A 20,450-nucleotide genomic window follows, 5' to 3' on the forward strand; every position below is an offset into this window, starting at 1 on the left:
GTTACATAAGGGATCTCTTAGTTTACAAATGCATTCTAAGAAGTTATGTATTCAATGACATACCTGGGATTATAAATTTGAAAAACACAGAAGTACATGATGCTACAAAAACAAAAAAAAATGTGCATGATAAGATAGATGATATAACATAGGGGAAGGACCCAATAGTCATTCCATTTATATAAACATTTGAAAATAGTCTCACAAAAGCGGTGGGTTGCACTCAAGGCTCAGTGGTAAAGAACCCACCTGCCAATGCAAGAGACGCAGATTCGATTGATCCCTGGTCTAGAAAGATCCCACATAGCCCCAGAGCAACTAAGCCCATGCACCACTACTAGTAAGCCTGCGCTCTAGAGCCTGGGAACAATGACCAAAGCCCATGACCTAGAGCCGGTAGTGTGCAACAAGAGAAACCACCACTCTCCGCAACTAGAGAAAAGACTGCACAGGAATAAATATCTAGCACGGTCAAAAATAAGTAAGTAAATACAATTATATATTTTAAAAAGTAGAATATGTTCTTGCATCAGTAATTTTAATGCTGAGGATGAATTAAAAATGGTAGGAGGACACTGCTTCAAGGGGTGTACAAAACGCACATGTTAAATAAGTAAAATTTATTTTAAGTCAACTATACATCCATGAAATGTTTAAAACAAATATCCAAAACCTATCATTTTATAAGCATTCAAGTAATGTAAAATTCTTAAAATTATATGTAGAAATACTGAACTTGTAAAGGGGGGAAGTACACAATGGTGGGCTACTGGCAAAGGTCCCCAACTCCAGGTTAAGTGACATTATGCTGGCAATCTGACACTGTTTATGGGAGTATTTACACCCACAGAAATCGGCAAACATTATAAAATAGGCCTTAACTTACTTTGTAACTTAATGTCTGCACTTAAGACTGAAGTAGCATATGTTAAAAATTCAGATTTATCTTAAATGTGCATAATGTATCTGGTCATTACATCATGCATACTAAAGAAATTGAGGAAAACCTGAGAACATATTCTTTCAGTATTCCAAATTCTGTGCAGACGTCATTGACATTACTGGCTAATGGGTGAACTCTCACAGATGTCTTTCTTGTTTACCTGCTCTCCTATTCATCAAAAAAAGAGAAAATGGGGAAATAAAAGAAGACAAAAGATAAGAACCAAACAACATAGGTAAAGAGATATTAAGAAACAACACTCAACCTCAAGAATCCTGACAAATGCAATTAAATTATGATTTCACACTGCTGTTACATGGTCATCATTGGAGGTATCAGCATGCATCCAGTCTTAGATTTTAACATAAGGTTCAAATTTGGGGTCATATGGTAGCTTTATTCCTAGTTTTTAAGAAATCTACATACTGTTCTCCATAATGTTTTTATCAATTTCCACTCTCACCATATACCCTGAGAAAACCGTAATTCAAAAACATATGTGTTCCAATGTTCACTGCAGCAATATTAAAATAGCTAGGACATGGAAGGAACCAAGATACTCACTGACAGATGAATGGATAAAGAAGTTGCGGTATAGAGTATTAGGCAGCCATAAAAAGTAATCCATGTGTCAGTTCTAGTGAGGTGGATGAACTTAAAAGCCCATTATACAAAGTCAAAAAAGGACAACAAATTATAGTTTACTTATGCACACATATGGAATCTAGAAACACGGTACTGATTAACTTATTTGCAAGGAGAGAACAGAAATACAGACATAGAGAAGAGATTTATGGACACAGCAGGTGAAGGAGAGGGTGAGAGGAATTCAGAGTATCATTGAAATATATAACTACCATGTGTAAAATAGCTAGTGAGAAGTTGCTGTGTAACACAGGGAGCTCAACTCAGTGCTCTCTGACAACCTAGAGAGGTGGGATGGAGTGGTGGGGGTGGGGGGGGGGTGGTCAAGAGGAAGGGTACATATGTATACTTATGGCTGATTCACGTCATTGTATGAAAGAAACCAACATACTGTAAAGAAAGTTTCTAAACAAAAATATTTTTTTAGAAATGTCCGTCAACTGTGCTTCCTAATGATGGGGGAGGGGGGGCAAGTTCTTACTGATTAACAATCATTACTGGGCAACTTCCATTTTTCAAAGTGAGTGGGGGTAGGAGGAGCAGTGACAGGACATGCAGAGGTTAAGAGGAAGAACGTTGGAGACCAGGCTATGTGAGGACCACAGAGGATACTTAGTTCTTCAGTGTTCCTCACATTGCCTAGAACATGAGTGGGTCAACTGCATAATGGGACAACAGGCACATCCTGAAGTGGTGAAGCCAGTGTAAAATGCAGTGACCCAACGAGTGAGTCTGGAGTCTCTGGCTTAGTGTTGCTGTCCTGTGAAGAACTTCCCAAGGGGACAGTGTTTGCAAGAATTGTGCATAGGTGGAAATGAAGCTGGAACCCCTGGTGGCGATGCAGCCATCAGGTGTGCATAGTTCTTGGTCGGAACACAGGAGAGTCCCTGCTCTGAGCAGCAGAAAAGCCACCAGCGTATATGTGCAGTGAAGAGGAACCACTCTCATGAAAGAGAGAGCCCTTATGAAAAGCCCTCTACCTCTCTGAGATGGACGCCCCTTCCTTCTCAAATAGCAATAATAAAAACTGAATCACAGCACTGGTTTGGTTGAGTAGCTAAATGGAACAATCTACAGGAAAGTCATCAATGTTGGTTTTCAGAAAAATGATAATCAGCGTGAGGCTAGGGTATAAGCAGGGCTCATCAGGCAGGGGATGAGGGGTGCAGAAATGTTAGGACGGACAAGGTGTTATCTCAGTATCCAAACCTGGAGGGAGCAGGAGGGGGTAAAATGACCAGACTCCCTAAATCTTGAAACAGGTAACCTGGAATTAAATCCCAGATCCGTATCCATTGCAAAGAGATCACAAACATGATACAGCATCTCTGTGCTTCAGTTTCCTCTAGAAAGTGTCCGTTTGTGGCATAGGTACGTCCCACCTTCTTACTACCTCAAATCCCTCAATTTCACTGCCAGCCGTATTGTGATACCCATAAAGCCCTTTCTCTAGTGTGAGCTACTTGATGGCTAATCAAGTGGCACTTTCAGGAAAATGATTGACCACATTCCTTGCACTCCGAAGGGTTTTCTCTAGTGTGGATTTTCCTAAAGGAACTCAGTTGGTGGGCTTGGTTAAAGGATGTCCTATATTCACTGCACATATACAGTGTTTCTCTTCTGTGACTGCCCTGATGATAATGGAAGCCAGACAGAATATATAAGACTCACCACATACATTACACTAATAAGGCCTTTCTAAAGCATGAATGGAGAAGGCAATGGCACCCCACTCCATTACTCTTGCCTGGAAAATCCCATGGATGGAGAAGACTGGTAGGCTGCAGTCCGTGGGGTCACTAAGAGTCGGGCACGCCTGAGTGACTTCACTTTCACTTTTCACTTTCATGCATTGGAGAAGGAAATGGCAACCCACTCCAGTATTCTTGCCTGGAGAATCCCAGGGACGGAGGAGCCTGGTGACCTGCCGTCTATGGGGTCGCACAGAGTCGGACATGACTCAAGTGACTTAGCAGCAGCAGCAAAGTATGAATTCTCTGATGTCCAGTGAAACAGTACTTACAGGTAAAAGATTTATCATATTTCTTGTACTGATAAGGCTTTTCTCCACTATGGATTTTGCTATGGGTACTGAGGTACTTCCTTCAGCTAAAGGATTTCCAACATTCGGTGCAGGCGTAAGGCCTTTCTCCACCGTGAACTCTGTGATGTACAATTATGTTCCAGTTTTGGAAAAAAGATTTATTATATTCATTGCACTCGAAAGACTTTTCTCCAGTGTGGATTTTCCTATGGATATGTGGAAGTTGTCTCTGGCTAAAGGATTACCAACATTTAAGCCCTTTCAGAAGTGTGAACTCTCTGATGACGATGAAGGCCTGACCTATCAGTAAAACATTTCCCACATTCTCTGCACTCATAAGGCTTTTCTCCACTGTGAACCCTCTGATGCCGATGAAGACGTGACCTATCAATAAAACATTTTCCACATTCAATGCACTCATAAGGTCTTTCTCCACTGTGAACACTCTGATGATTCTGGAGGCCTCTCTTAACAATAAAAGATTTCCCACATTCACTGCACTGATAGGGCCTTTCTCCGCTGTGAACTCTCTGATGGTACCGGAGACCACTTGAAAAAATAAAACATTTCCCACATTCACTGCACTCATAGGGCCTTTCTCCACTGTGAACTCTCTGATGATACTGAAGACCTCGCTTATCAATGTAACATTTCCCACATTCACTGCATTCATAAGGCCTTTCTCCAGAATGAACTCGCTGATGATAATGGAGGTCAGATTTAGCGATAAAAGATTTCCCACATTCATTGCACCCATAGGGCCTCTCGCCACTGTGAACTCTCTGATGATACTGGAGGCCACGCAGAGCAACAAAAGACTTTCCACATTCACTGCACTCATAAGGCCGTTCGCCAGTGTGAACTCTCTGATGGTCAATTAACCTCCCCTTTTGGATGAAAGATTTACCACATTCCCTGCATTTATAAGGCTTTTCTCCAGTGTGGATTTTTCTATGGATTCTGAGGTACCTCCTTTGGCTAAATGACTTTCCACATTCAGGACAGGCATATAGTGTTCCTCCAGAGTTAAATCTCTGACCTGCAAGGAAGCCAGATTTGTGGGCAAAAAATTTTCCAGAATGGCTGCATTCATAAGACCTTTCTCTGGCATGAACTTCCTCGTGTTGAATAAGGCTATTTCTTTGGATGCAGGCTTCCCTACATTTGCTGAACTCACAAAATCCTTCACCAGTGAGGGCTTCTTCATCCTGAACAAGTATGTCTGTGGGGTTGGAGACTATCTTGTCTTCTCCCCAGCTCTGATGACTTTTTCCACTGTGAAAAACAGCATCATACTCCTTACTGTTGTTTCGTGGCATCCTGATATTAGTGGCTTGTTTCTGAACTCCTATGTTGGCCAGGAAGTCATTCCCAATCTCCATGCTGGTAGACAGATTCCTTGCTGCATGGATCGTACAGCTTTTCAAATATGCAGATCTTCCCATATGACACTGGCAGAATTTCACTCCAGTGTGCTGCTGAACATTGGCAGTAAAATAGAATTGTTTTCCACATGTCCCACACGTGTATTCTTTCTGCTCCCTATTTGTTCCTTGCTCTTCAGCTAAATGTAAAATGTCTCTCAAGACTGGGACACATATCTTACAGGGCTGGGTATTCTCAGGAGACAATTCTGCCCTGAGAGTCCTAATCTGTGATGCTCCCTCTGCAGATACATTCTGTTCAGAACATGTCTCTGCATGCTGGACTCCATGACAAGAACCTGAAAACAAACAGTTTGACTTTATTGGAGGGAATAACATCATTACAACTGTACATCTGATACATGAAAGAGGCAGTCCATGGAATCATGTTCAGGACATGAACTGGGATTAAACTGAAGAAGCAGTTGGTCTCACTATGCCCAGGACACAAGGACTGGATGTGGCTCTCACAGCCAAGTGGTTAAGACACTGCACTGCTAATGCAGGGAGTGCAAGTTCAATCCCTGGCCATGGAACTAAGATCCTACATGTCTCACAGCCAAAAAAAAAGAGGAAAAGATTAAAAAAAAAAAAAGTTACTATATTAATATCCAAGCTGACTTAACATAAACAAAGTCATCAGGGATAAAGAGAATTACATAATGATAAAGGGATCAATTTTTCAGATTTCAAAATAATCCTTAACATTTATGTGCCTAACAACAGAATATTTAAACGTGAGGCAAAACAGACCTACAAGTAGAAACAGATATAATAGTTGAAGACTTCATTCAAAACTGCTCTACCAGAAATGACCAGATTCAGCAAACAGAAAATCTGTAAAGATGCTGTTCAACTGAAAAGTACCATCATCAATCAACTGGATGTAAGGACACCTAAAGACTACTAGTATACTCCATCCAAAATCAGCACAATAGTCTATTTATGCTGACATATAACATTCACAAGATAGACCACATCCTAGGTCAGAAAACACCTTAACAAATTTGAAACAACTGAAATCATACAATGTCTTTTCTCAGAGCGCAGCGGAATTATAACAAAAATCAGTAACACAGTTGGGAAGATCCACTGGAAAAGGGAAAGGTTACCCACTCCAGTATTCTGGCCTGGAGAATTCCATGGACTGTATAGTCCATGGGGCTGCAAAGAGTTGGACATGACTGAGAGACTTTCAAAAAAAAAAAATAAGTAACACAAAGATAGCTGAAAAAAAAATCCCCAAATTTTGAGAATTAAACTATACACTTTCAAATAAAACATGGGTCAAAGAAGAAGTCCCAAAAAAGAAATCTTAAGAAAACTTTTAGTTAGAACTGGACATGGAACAACAGACTGGTTCTAAATAGGAAAAGGAGTACATCAAGGCTGTATATTGTCACCCTGCTTATTTCACTTATATGCAGAGTACATCATGAGAAACGCTGGGCTGGAAGAAGCACAAGCTGGAATCAAGATTTCCGGGAGAAATATCAATAACCTCAGATATGCAGATGACACCACCCTTATGGCAGAAAGCAAAGAAGAACTACAGAGCCTCTTGATGAGAGTGAAAGAGGAGAGTGAAAAAGTTGGCTTAAAGCTCAACATTCAGAAAACTAAGATCACGGCACCTGGTCCTATCATTTCATGGCAAACAGATGGGGAAACAGTGGCTGACTTTATTTTTCCAAAATCACTGCAGATGGTGACTGCAGCCATGAAATTAAAACACGCTTACTTCTTAGAAGGGAAGTTATGATCAACCTAGACAGCATATTAAAAAGCAGAGACATTACTTTGCCAACAAAGGTCCATCTAGTCAAGGCTATGGTTTTTCCAGTAGTCATGTATGGATGAGAGAGTTGGACTATAAAGAAAGCTGAGCACTGAAGAATTAATGCTTTTGAACTGTAGTGTTGGAGAAGACTCTTGAGAGTCCCTTGGACTGCAAGGAGATCCAACCAGTCCACCCTAAAGGAGATCAGTCCTGTGTGGTCATTGGAAGGACTGATATTGAAGCTGAAACTCCAATACTTTGGCCACCTGATGTGAAGAGTTGACTCATTTGAAAAGACCCTGATGCTGGGAAAGATTGAGGCCAGGAGGAGAAGGGGACGACAGAGGATGAGATGGTATCACCAACTCAATGGACATGAGTCTGGGTAAACTCCAGGAGTTGGTGATGGACAGAGAGGCCTAGCGTGCTGCAATTCATGGGGTCGCAAAGAGTTGGACACGACTGAGCGACTGAACTGAACTGAGGAAAACTTTTTTTAAGTATTTTCAAATAAACACAACACTTCTCAAAATAAGTGAAAGCAGTGTTTATAAGGCAATTTATAGCATTGAATGAACATATTGCAAAAGGAGACCTAAAATCAATTATCTGTGCTTTTACCTTATGAAACTACTATATAGAAAAATCAACAAAGCTCCAAAAAACCTTGTTATTTAAAATGGCCAATAATATAAAAAGGATTCTAGTCAGTCTGTGAAAATGAGGCAGTACACAAATTAATAATATCAAAAATGAAAGAAAAGGGGAAAAAAATGAAAGAGAAGGGACATCCTTGGTGGTCCATTGGCTAAGACTCCTAACTCTCAAAGCAAGGGGTCCAGATTCCATCCCTGGTCGGGGAACTAGATACCACATGCTGCATCTAAGAGTTCACATGCCTCAACTAAAAGATCTACATGCTATGAAATATCAGTAAATTGAATCAAAAACTGTAAAAAAAAAAAAAAAAATTACATACCATGATCAACTGGGATTATTGCAAGGTACACAAGGATAATGTAACATTCAAAAATCAACAAACAGAATCCATATCAAGAATTCCCTGGAAGTCCAGTGGTTAAGAACCTACCTGCAGGGGATACAGGTAAGATCCCTGGTCCAGGAAGATTCCATATGCCACAGGGCAACTAAACTCTCAGGCCACAAGTACTGAACCAACCTGTAAACCTTGCTCACCACAACCAGAGAAAATCCTCCCAGCAACAAAGACCCAATGCAACCAAAAAAAAAAAAAAAAAAAAAAAAAAAAAAAATTCTAAAAACAAAACAAAAGCAACCAAAAAAGACAACCTAAAAACTGGGAGAAAATATTTGCAAATGATGTAAGTCAGAAAGAGAAAGACAAATACCATTTGATTTCACTTCTTTATGGAATCTGAAATATGATACTACATATCTACATATAAACACACAGAAAACAGAAACAGACTCAGGAATAGAGAACAAACTTGTGTCTGCCAAGTGGGAGGGAGGTAAGTGAGGGAAGGATTGGGAGTATAGGATTGGCAGATGCAAACTAGTAAACATAGCATGGATAAACAAGGTCTTGATGTCATATTACAGGAAATTATATTCAGTACCTGTGATAAACCGTAAGGGAAATGAATAAGGAATATATATATATATATCTGTGTGTATGTGTGTGTATTAAAAAAACTTAGTAGCTATGCTGTGCAGCAAAAATTAACATAAAGTTGAGAACTGAACAGAATATTTTAATAAAATTATAAAAACAAAAAAATGAAAAGACTACTGACCCTGAATCCTCAGCTGCAAATTTGGGGATACAGGTGTTCTGGCACTGAGATTGCACTCTTCCTAGCTATACTAACCACAGACATAACTCAGCATTTTGAGAAAGTAGTGCCCATGGTCCATATGTAAGAAGGACATACCTACCCCAGGGGAAAAGGAAAAAGGCAGAGCCTAGCTCAGAGGAGCGAGGCGGGTGTGTAGGCCTTACCCAGCATGCACACAAGTGCAAAGTTCTCCAGCATGACATCAAGGTACAGGCGTATTTGAACCTCATCAAGAAGACACCATTCATTCCAGGAGAAGTACACAGCCACATCCTCAAAGGTCACACTGCCCTGGTACAATAGGGACAAATAAAACAATGAACAAACTCACTCCCAAAAAACCACCATCCAACTTCTTCGCACATCTCCCCCACTGCCCAGTCAGATGGGGCCTCCTGAAACCTGGAGTTAAAAAAAAAACCTCCCTCCTTTGATCTGACCTTCCCATTGGCTCCAGAAAACACAGGTAGTCCTTTCAAGCCAAAATCCTGCTCTTCCCTACTGTTTATTCCCACCAGGAGAAAAAAAAAACAAAAAAACAAAAAACAAAACCTGCACTTACCTAAACCAGTTCAGCCTCACATTAAAAGTGACCAGTTCCACACTTCCTTCCATTGATGATGGAAAATAGGAACCACGTCAACAGACCCCGGCCTGCATTCAGGACCCTGAACATGGAGTTCTCCAGGGTTCCCAAACCAAGGGTCTGGGTGAATGGCAGGTGAAGAGCCTTAAGACCCTTCTCAAATACAAAGAATGCGTGCATGGGCTTGAGAATAATTGAGGGACAGGGACAACCTCCATTTACCAAAAGTGCTTCTGCAGACCTGGGAATCTGTGGGAACGGGCAGACCATGGAGGAAGGTGACCTGGGTGATGTTCCAGGGGCTCAAACTTTCCCAGGACTTCTGCCTGGGACCAGAGCCCTGGTAATGGCACGGTGGCTGGCTAAGGTCTCCTTCGTGACTCCATCCTCAGTACTACCTCTTTATGAGTTGTGAGCAAGGAAAAGCCAGAAATTCCCTCTGCCTCAAATTAATCATCACAAACCAACAGACTTTTCTTTCACTAAACAGTTTCGAAGCCTAATTTTAAAAACCCAAATTCAGATGACGTCCCTCCTGTGCTCAAAACTCTTCACCGCTTCCAGAAGGTCTAAGCAGGAAATTACAACCTGTCATTTGCCACTCCAGGTGAAGCCTGCCCGCAAACGTTGTTCCTCACAGAAGCTGGACGGACCTCAGGTTCCCCAACATTCCTGCTTCAGTTGCATCTCAAAGCCTCACTCACACATGACACAGGTCCTCGGAAATAAGGACACCACCCCTGAAGGCCGCCTGTCGTGGAAGAGGGCCCTGGGATAAAGCGACCTGAGCAGGCGCTCTCGCACGGGGCATTCAGATTTTGACGGGAAGGGGGCAGGGCGGAACGTTTACCTGAGGCGGCACCCGCAGCGAAGCCGCCGCCATCCGAGCCTGTGGGCGGGGCGGAGCTGCCAAAGGAGAGCGACCAGGTCGGTTTCCGTACGATAACTCGCCGCAGGTGACCTCCCCGACACTAAGAACAGACCCTGTGCAGTGTGCACGAAGACTCCGCTTCCGCCTTAGGCCCCTCACTGCCCATCACTCGTGAGCTTATCACCAGCCCCACGGGCTCAACAACAAACAAAACGTCGAAATAAACGCGCCGGAAGTCACACTGCCGGATCCAGGAAATGCGCATCTTCTGAATTTTCAAGGGCTCAGCCCACTCCAGTGTTCTTGCCTGCAGAATCCCAGGGACGGGGCAGCCTGGTAAGCTGCCGTCTATGGGGTCGCACAGCGTCCGACACGACTGAAGCGACGTAGCAGCTGCCTCACCTTAGCGCAAGTCCTTCTGGGTAATGTAGTCCCAGGGCCTCAAGGAATGGCGCCACACTGGAAGTGCAAGGAGGAAAGCCAAGCAGCACCGCGAGGAGCGCGGGGAAATCACGTGTCGGGGGCCTCCGTCCTCGTTAAAGAGATGGGGAGTCGATGACGAAATAGAGGGGGGTGCTTCAGAGAATTTAAGTCTTTAATGATACTGATCACTGAAGTGTAGTGATAATGTAGCTGACAGCCATTGGTAACTGCAAGTAAGAAAACATTATCTTATTGCTCTTGAAATGCATGCAACCTGAAGTGCTCAAGTCATCTGTAAATTATGGTCAGGGAAAAGAAAAAAAGACTACCGGATTCTGACTGGGAATGTTGAAAGTTGATACTGGGCAGGCCTGCTACAGCTGAACAAGAGAGAAAACACTTATTTTGGTCCCCCAGAAAAGGCTGTCGTGCCTGCATAGTCAGTGATGGTGTGCAACTAAGTGAGAAACAATGATGGATAATCAGGACACCCAAAACGGCTGTATTCTTCCTCTTTGTACATCCCCTGCCCCACCAGTCTGATTCACCTATGCCCTACTCATCTGCCTAAACTTTCACTTAATAATAAAGCCTCATATGTCAATACCTACCTTCTTGCTCTAGCCCCAGATAGTCCTTGTTTTTGTCATTAGATAGTAACTACTTCACATTGAGTTTCTCAGAGACTGTAAGTGGCCTGCTTTTTTCCTGGTTTCCCTGTCAACTGACGAGCCAACCTCACCTCAATTCCCTCTAAAGCAAGTAACCTCCCTATCCTCCACAGTAAAAAAAAAAAAAAAAAAAAAGCCTACCGCCACATCCTGCCTACTGTGTCTGACCACGGTGATGTGTCTCTCCTGGACCTTGTGATGTCTTTGTCCTTGTCTCTGGGCTCTTTGTTTGCTATTCAGGCTAAGCGATTATTAATATGTTATCCTGACTTTAAGACTAGACCCCTTTATCTCTCACAGCTGATCAGTGTCTCCAGTTTCTGCCACTCCAGCCCTGCCTGGCACAGTTCCACAGGGAGGAGGCAGGGCCAGGGTGGTTTCTCTGTAGGTATGCTGGGGTGGGTAAACTGTGGCTAAGCAGTTGTCAGAAATGTGGGCTGCTCCTCATGTACCCATGGAGTAACTGCCAACAATCGCCACCTCAGCCCAACTTGGGCTCTGCCCTGGGACTTGCCTTTGCACCCCCAAATCGAGTCCTTACCCTGGTCTTGATTGCACCACATCCAGCAACATGTTGGGGCATGCAGTGGAGCCAGAGCATGTCTTCTCCTTGGCTGGGGTGTATGTGAACCTGCTCACTGGAAGCCAGCAGCTGATAAAGCAGACCTCACTCTGCCAGGCTCAAGGGCCAGGAGTGAGCAAGCAAACTCCTACTAAACAGGGTTCAGGCTCCTGCAACTTTTCTATCTGTCCCACTGTGCCTCCAACCAGTCCACCACATAGAACCTAGAACTGGGATATTCTGTTTCTTGAACTGCTCACAATCCAGATGCCATGATGTTACAAACACACACACACAAAATACATGATATGATAAATGATCTCACAAAGGGGTAGGATGCAATAGTCATTCATTTATATAAACATTTGAAAATAGGCATCACAAAAGTAGTGGGCTTCCCTCGTGGCTCAGTGGTAAAGACTGCACCTGCCAATGCAGGAGACAAGGGTTCAATCCTTGGTCCAGGAAATACCACAGGTCACAACTATTGAGCCTATGGTCTAGAGCCTGGGAACCAAAACTACTAAGCACATATGCAAAAACTATTGAAGCCCTAGTGCCCTAGAGCCCTGCTCTAGCACACTGCAATGAGATGCCCGTGCACCACAACTAGAGAGTACCCCTCACTCTCCACAACCAGAAAAAAGCCTGTGCAACAATGAAGACCCAGCACCATCAAAAATAAATAAAATTATATATTTTCAAAAGTGGGATATGCTCTTACATCAGTAATTTTAATGTTGAGGATAAGTTAAAATGGCAGGTAGAAACTGGTTTGAGGGGTATACACAAAGTATCAGAAGATTGACATTTACTTATTAAATACATAAAATTTAAGTCTACTGCACAACCATAAAGTGATTTTAAAATATGCAAAACCTGTCACCATATGATCATTCAACTATGGCAGCATTCTTGAAAGTTATTTTTGGCTACTGAACCTGTAAGAGGGGAAAGTATACAGTGGTGCAGTACTGGCTATGCTTCCCAACTCCGTGTTCAGTGACATCATGTTCGCGATCCGACATTGGCTATGGAAGTATTTACACTCACGGAAATTGGCGAACGCTATAATATAAAAAAGGATTTACTGTGTAACTGAATGTCTGCATTTAAGATTGAGGTAGCTTATGTTAATAGTATACATTTATCTTAAATGTGTATAATGTATTTGATTATTGCATTATGCGTAGTAAAGGAATTGAGGAAAACATGAGAACATGTTCTCTCAGTATTCCAAATTCAAATTCCATGCAGGAAGCACTCACATTATTGAAGAATAAGTGAAATATCACAGATATCTTTGTTGTTTCCCTGCTCTCCTATTTGTCACAAAAAGGGAAAATGGGGAAATCCCACAAAATAAAAGTAGGCCAAAAGATAGGAACAGAAAGATACCCAAACAAGACACACAGGAAAAGAGACATTAAAAACCAGCAACACTCAACATCAAAAATCCTGAGAAATGCAATTAAAATCATAATGATTTCATACTGCTATCTTACAGTCTTCATTGGAGGTGTCAGCATGCATTCAGTCTTAGAGCTTAAGATAGGCTGGATTTCTGGGTCATATGGTAGTTGTTAGCTTTTTAAGAAATCTCCATTCTGTTCTGCATAATGGTGACACACCATAGACCCTGAGAAAACCATAATTCAAAAAGAAACATGGACCCCAGTGTTCACTGCATACTATTTACAATAGCTAGGACATGGATGCAAACTATATGTCCACTGACAGATGAATGGATAAAGAAGTTGTGGTACATGTATACAATGGAATATTACTCAGCCGTAATAAGGAATCAATTCGAGTCAGTTCTAGTGAGGTGGATGAACCTAGAGCCTGTTATACAGAGTGAAGTCATGAAAAAAATGTCATATATTAATGCATATAATGTATACATGTATATACATTAATGCATATATATATACATTAATGTCATATATTAATGCATATACAGGAATAGAGACACAGACAGAAATTTATGGGAACACTGGAGGAAGGAGAGGGTATGAAAAATGGAGCAAATAGGACTGAAACACCCTCTACCATACATAAAACAGATAGCTATTGGGAAAGTTCTGTATAGAACTGGGGGCTCAACCCAGTGCTTTGTGACAGTTTAGAGGGGTGGAACTGGGTGTGTGGATGGGATGCAGATTCAAGAGGGAGGGGACATACTTATACTTGTGGATGATTGACATTGTTGTATGGCAGAACGAGCAAAACATTGTAAAGCGATTATCCTCCAATTAAAAGTAAATATTAAAAATAAAGAAAAAAGATAGCTTGGTCTAGTGTGGGTCCCAAAAATGGGTAGGCAAGTACTTGTTGCTTAACAATCATTTGGTGACTTACATTCTTACATTTATGGAAGGGTGTGGGGATGGGAGGAGCAGTGAGAAGATCAGTAAAGAGGACAAGAGGAAGAACCTGGGAACCAGTCCATGTAAGAACCACAATGGATGCTCTTATTCCTTCATTGTCCCTCACATTAACTAGAACCATCAGTGGGTCAACTAAATAATGGAGTAATAGGGACATGCTAATCAAACCAGTCAATCTTAAAAGAATCAGTCCTGAATATTCATTGGAAGGACTGATGCTGAACCTTAAGTTCTAATACTCTGGCCACCTGATGTGAAGAGCCAAATCATTAGAAAAGACTCTGATGCTGGGAAAGATTGAAGGCAGGAGGAGAAGGGGATGACAGAGGACAAGATGATTGGATGGCATCACTGACTTAATGGACATGAGTTTGAGCAAGCTCAAGGAGATGGTGGACAGGGAAGCCTGGTGTGCTGCAGTCCATGGGTCACAAAGAGTTGGACATGACTGAGAGACTAATCAGCAACAACTAGGAATATGCTGAAGTCTGTATATGAAGATGGAAAGGACCTTAGACACCAAACATTGCATATGGTGGTGAAGAAGTCTGGGCTGATACCAATGACCCAGTCTGGAATGCCTGGCTGAGTGCTGCTGTCCCTGTGAGGAACTTCCCAAGCAGGAGGGTGACATGCTTGGGTGGAAATGAAGCTGGAGTCTCTGGTGGTAAGGCAGGAAGTTGTGTATGATTCATGGTCAGGACACAGGAGACAGAGTCCTTGCGCTGAGGGGTAGAAGTCAGTGTATACATGCAGTGTAGAGGAACCACTCTCATGAAAGGTCTGGCAGTAGTGAGCACTTGTGTAAGTCCCTCACAGCATTGGTTTGGCTATGGTATAGGCAGGGCTTATGGGGTGGGGGGTGGGAGTGCTGAAGTGTTAAGATGGAGGTGTTCTTTTAGTCCCCAAACTTAGCGGTGGGGAGAGGCAGCAGAGGAGTGAAATGACCAGACTCCTCAAATCCTGAACCAGGCAACACTGAATCCCAGATCCATATCCATTGTGCCAAGATCGCCAAGATCACAAACAGATGATTCTGTGTCTCTGTGCTTCCTCTCTAGAAAGGGTCCATTTGATGCAGAGATTCTTTGCACCTTCTAACAACCAGTCCATCCTAAAGGACATCAGTCCTGGGTGTTCATTGGAAGGACTGATGTTGAAGCTGAAATTCCAATACTTTGGCCACCTGATGCGAAGAGCTGACTCATTGGAAAAGACCTTGATGCTGGGAAAGATTGAGGGCAGGAGGAGAAGGGGATGACAGAGGATGAGATGGTTGGATGGCATCACCGACTCAATGGACACGGGTTTGAGTGAACTCCAGGAGTTGGTGATGGACAGGGAGGCCTGGAGTGCTGCGATTCATGGAGTCACAAAGAGCAGGACACGACTGAGTGACTGAACTGAACTGAACAGCCTTAAACTCCTTCAAAGTCACAGCCAGCCATATTTGAGACATTCATAAGGTTCTTTCTCCAATGTGAAATCTCTGATGAACAAAGAGACTGGATTTACTAATAAAAGATTTCCTGCATTCACTGCGTTCATAAGGCCTTTCTCCAGTGTGAACTCTCTGATGACAATGAAGATTTGAACTACCAATAAGACATTTCCCACATTCACTGCACTCGTAAATTTCTTCAAGATGGATTTTCCTATGGGAACTGAGGTGGTGGATTTGGTAAAGGATGTCCTAAATTCTCCAGGCTTATATAGCCTTTCTCCCCTGTAAATGCCCTGATGATAATGAAAACCAGGCAGAAAAGTGTATGATTTCCCACATACTTTACACTCATAAGGCCTTTCTCCAGTATGAGTTCTCTGATGTTCAATGAAAGAGTACTTACTGGAAAAGATTTATCATATTTCTTGAACTGATATGGCTTTTCTGCAGTGTGGATTTTCCTATGGTTACTGAGCTCCCAGCTTTGGTAAAATGTGCTTCAACTAAAAGATACTAAGTGTCACAACTAAGACCTAGCACAGCCAAATAAAAAAAAATATATATTTTTTTAATGTGGGTCTGCCCATATCATATTGGCAGGATTTCTCCCCAACATGCTGCTTCTGGTGCTGCTGAATGTTGGCAGTGAAACAGAATTGTTTCCCACATACACATACAGCAGTTTTCTGCCTGCTGTTTGTTCCTTGTTTTTCAGCCAAATGCAAAATGTCTCTCAAGACTAGAATGCACATCTTACAAAGCTGGACCTTCTCAGGAGACAAACCTGTGCTGGATGTCCTCATCTGTGAGACTCCTTCTGCAATTCACTCTGTTCAAAAGGTGTCTCCTTATCCTGAACTTCATGCCAAGAACCTGAAAACAAAGAAGTGGTAAAGAAGTCCTTGTTGACTTTTTTGGATGGAGGGATGGCATCACAAATCCATGTCGGACACGTGAAAGAACCACTGCCCAGGAGTATGTTCGGAAATAGGCTTGGAGACAAATTGAGGAAGCGCCTGCAAGAATCGTAGGCTGCAGTGAAACTGGGAAAACTGGGAAGTAGTAGAAATGACAAATTGGCAAAAGGTCAAGAATAGACAAAGATGAGAGAAATGATTTGTAGCCACTGACAATGGCACCATGACGCTTGTCCAAAGGAAGAAAGTCATTCTTTCTGGTATGACTTGAACACAGACCTGATATCAAGCCCTCACCCAGCTGCCGTTTATTTCCCCAGGGTACCTCTGAGCACTTTATGTTGAGACCAGAATGATGTCCATACCATGAAGCCCCAAGGACTCTCCATTGCAAGCTGAAAGGCTACATAGGACACAAACGATACAACCTCTAACTCAGTCAAGATGGGTGAATGGTAACACTGGCCCAGAGGAACTCAGTAACACAATATACGGCATTTAAATATTACATTAAAAAAATCCAGTGGATCCAGGGAAAGGGATGGACAGTGGATAGAATTTAGGAATTTTAGGAATCTATCTCCACCAAAACGTATTAATAATTGTACTGCTGCTGCTAAGTCGCTTCAGTCGTGTCTGACTCTGTGCGACCCCAGAGACGGCGGCCCACCAGTCTCCCCCATCCCTGGGATTCTCCAGGCAAGAACACTGGAGTGGGTTGCCATTTCCTTCTCCAATGCATGAAAGTGAAAAGTGAAAGTGAAGTTGCTCAGTCGTATCCGGCTCCTAGCGACCCCATGGACTGCAGCCTACCAGGCTCCTCCGTCCATGGGATTTTCCAGGCGAGAGTACTGGAGTGGGTTGCCATTGCCTTCTCCGAATAATTGTACTAATAGAGTCTAATTTATCTAACACTTTTGCAACTATGGAGCCTACTGAATATCTGCAGTGTCCCACGAAACAGAGTTTGAAGAGATAAAGATTCACAACCAGAATCAGATATCACATGGAGGTTAAGATGATCACATTGGGAATATAAAATAATTATGAGTAAGCTAATTAACCTCTGCTAAAGAATAAAGAAAACAGCATACAATACCAGAAGGACAATGTAAGTTGAGAAATGAGAATTCTAACAGAGGACCAAAAAACAAAGCTACAGTCAAGTACACTGTAACTGAAATGAAGAAGGACTGTGATGCACATATTATTCATAGGCTGAACACAACTGAGAAAAGGATATTTAAGCTTGATTTTCTCTTAGTAGAAACTTCCAAAATTAAAAAGCAAACAACAACAACAAAAAACATGACAGAAAATAAAATGAAAAACAGCAGAACATTCAAGACCTGTGGGAAAACTGCAAAAGGTTTAACATACACATACAGAAACATGTCAAAGAGAAAAAGAAAAAAGAACAGAAGAAATTATTGAGGCAATAATGATGAAGAAATTTTAATCAAATTAATGTTAGATACCAACCCATAGATCCACAAAGCTCACAAACCACCAGACAGATTGAAAAAAAAAAAAAAAAAAAACCAACTACAGGTAAGTATATCACATTCAAATGCAGGAAATAAAAAAGAATCCTCAAGGAAGCCACAGGAATAAATGGCTTTTAGAGAAGCAACAAAAACAATGACATTTGAATTCTCCTCAGAAATCAGGCAAATAAGAATGGAATGGAGTTAAAATATTTAAAGTACAGTGGGTGTGGTGATTATGATGGGGTTTGGGGGGGTGGACATCCCCAATCTAGAGTTTAATATCCATAACATTAATCTTTAAGAGTGATGGTGAAATACTTTCTTAGACACAGAAAAATTGTGGGAATATAGTAAAGGAAATCCTTTAGACAGATGAAAAATGACATCAATTAAAAATCTGGGTTTCAGACTTCCCTGGTGGTCCAATGGCTAAGACTCCATGTTCCCAATGCAAGGGGCCTGGGGTCAATCCCTGCCTGGTCAGGGAACTAGATCCCACATATTTCAACTAAGACCCTGCGCAGCCAAAATAAATAAAAATAAATACTTAAAAAAAAATCTGGGTCTCATAGAGAAAGTAAGAGCCTCAGAGAATTAAAAAATTTCACTGATATATAACTGCAATGGAACACTGTATATCTTCAAACTGTATAACATGATTTGATCTTGGCTTCCCTGGTGGCTCAGATGGTAAAGAATCTGCCTGCAATGCAAGAGACCTGGGTTCAATCCCTAAGTCAGGAAGATCTACTGGAGAAGGGAATGGCTACCTACTCCAGTATTCTTGCCTGGAGAATTCCATGGACAGAGGAGCCTGGTAGGCTACTGTCCTTCGGGTCACAAAGAGTTGGACACAACTGAGGGACTAAGCACTGCATATATACTGCACTAACTAACAAATTAACTTTAGTTACCAGAGTTACAACTTTTTTCCCATGATGACAACTTTTAAGAACCACTCTCTTAGAAACTTCTGAATATACAGTATAGTTTTTGGACTTTCCTGGCGGTCCAGTGGTTAGGACTCTACACTTACACTACAGAGGATGAGGATTCGATCCTTTGTCAGGGAACTAGATCCCACAAGCAACCCATCTAAATGAATAATTAATTAATTAAATATAAGATACAGTTTTGTTAATGAGTCATCATGCTGTGCATTACATTAAAAAATGCATTCATCTTATAAGTAGAAATATATAATTTCTCACGCCCTTCACTTATTTTATCAATGGACCTTCCCCCTCTTTGGCAAGCATCAATTGTTAGTCTGTATCTAAGTTTGGTGTTGTTGATATTATTTTAAATATTCAACATGTTAGAATAATCATGCTGCTACTGCTGCTAAGTCGCTTCAGTCGTGTCCGACTCTATGCGACCCCATAGACGGCAGCCCACCAAGCTCCCCCGTCCCTGGGATTCTCCAGGCAAGAACACTGGAGTGGGTGGCCATTGCCTTCTCCAATGCATGAAAGTGAAAAGTGAAAGTGAAGTTGCTCAGTCGTATTCGACTCTTAGCGACCCCATGGACTGCAGCCTACCAGGCTCCTCCATCCATGGGATTTTCCAGGCAAGAATACTGGAGTGGGGTGCCATTGCCTTCTCCTAGAATAATCATACAGTACAATTAATCCTGGATCTAACTGGGTTAGAACTGCTTGGATCCACTGATATATGGATTTTTTTTTAACATGGATATTTTTCAATAAATACAGATGACTATAGGATCTATACTTGGAAGAATCATAAATGCAAAAACTTCAGAATCGGAGAGCTGACTATGGGACTTTAGCATCCAATGATTTCAGTATAGGCAGGGGCTCCTGGAGCCAATCCTCTGTGAAAGCAGAGGGACAATTGAGAAAAATAATAAAAAGGAAGAGAGAAAGCAATTAGGAGTTTTAAAAATTATAAGGTATTCAAATCACCCAGGAAGCCACAGAGTGTTACATGATAGTGGATTTCAGTTCAGTTGCTCAGTTGTGTTTGATGTAACTGGATATATGGACACCTATAGACTACTAGTTTACTCCATCCAAAAACAACACGTAGTCCTCTCATGCTGCCATATATAACATTCACAAGACAGACCACATCCTAACCCAGAAAACGTACCTTTAACAACTTTGAAACAACAGAAATCATAGAATGTCTTTTCTCAGAGCACAGAGGAATTAACCCTAGAAATCAGTGACACAAAGATAGCTGGAAAAAAATCCCAAAATACTGAGAATTAAACAATATACTTTCAAATAAAACATGAGTCAAAGAGACATTCCCCAAAGAAGAAATTTTGAGATAAATTTTTAAGTATTTCAACACTTCAAAATACATGAATACAGTGAAAGCAGTGTTGATAAGGCAATTTATCTATTTTTTTTTCTTCTTTTTTCTCAATATATATATAATTTAACCACTGGACCAGCAGTGAATTCCCAAA

General features: G+C 41.8%; 2 protein-coding genes across 2 annotated transcripts in view; both read right to left on the minus strand.

Annotated features, from left to right (window-relative positions):
- The window catches only part of LOC129631410 (zinc finger protein 211-like), a 50,848-nt gene extending 41,898 nt beyond the window's left edge, over positions 1 to 8,950 (minus strand). Inside the window, exon 1 of the mRNA XM_055552384.1 lies at positions 8,821 to 8,950. The gene's annotated coding sequence lies outside the window, so the exon portion shown is untranslated. The remainder of the gene's footprint in view (positions 1 to 8,820) is intronic.
- LOC129631414 (zinc finger protein 211-like) lies at positions 605 to 11,313 on the minus strand. The gene is made up of 3 exons (XM_055552396.1): positions 10,093 to 11,313; positions 8,821 to 8,947; positions 605 to 5,355 (listed from the first exon to the last, which is right to left on the minus strand). Exons 1-3 carry the CDS (start codon positions 10,123 to 10,125, stop codon positions 3,884 to 3,886), a joined length of 1,632 nt encoding a protein of 543 aa, XP_055408371.1. The 5' UTR covers positions 10,126 to 11,313; the 3' UTR covers positions 605 to 3,883.
- Positions 11,314 to 20,450: the final 9,137 nt, after the last annotated feature.

The sequence above is a fragment of the Bubalus kerabau genome, chromosome 17 (assembly GCF_029407905.1).
Source record: "Bubalus kerabau isolate K-KA32 ecotype Philippines breed swamp buffalo chromosome 17, PCC_UOA_SB_1v2, whole genome shotgun sequence".
Classification (NCBI taxonomy): Eukaryota; Metazoa; Chordata; class Mammalia; order Artiodactyla; family Bovidae; genus Bubalus; species Bubalus kerabau.

Bases quoted from the DNA above. Each gene is read 5' to 3' on its own strand.
- LOC129631414 (XM_055552396.1), bottom strand. From the start codon at position 10,125: ATGGCGGCGGCTTCGCTGCGGGTGCCGCCTCAG. The intron at 8,948-10,092 runs GTAAACGTTCCG...CTATTGTACCAG, and splicing joins CGCTGCGGGTGCCGCCTCAG to GGCAGTGTGACCTTTGAGGA. The intron at 5,356-8,820 runs GTAAGGCCTACA...GTTTGTTTTCAG, and splicing joins TGCACTTGTGTGCATGCTGG to GTTCTTGTCATGGAGTCCAG.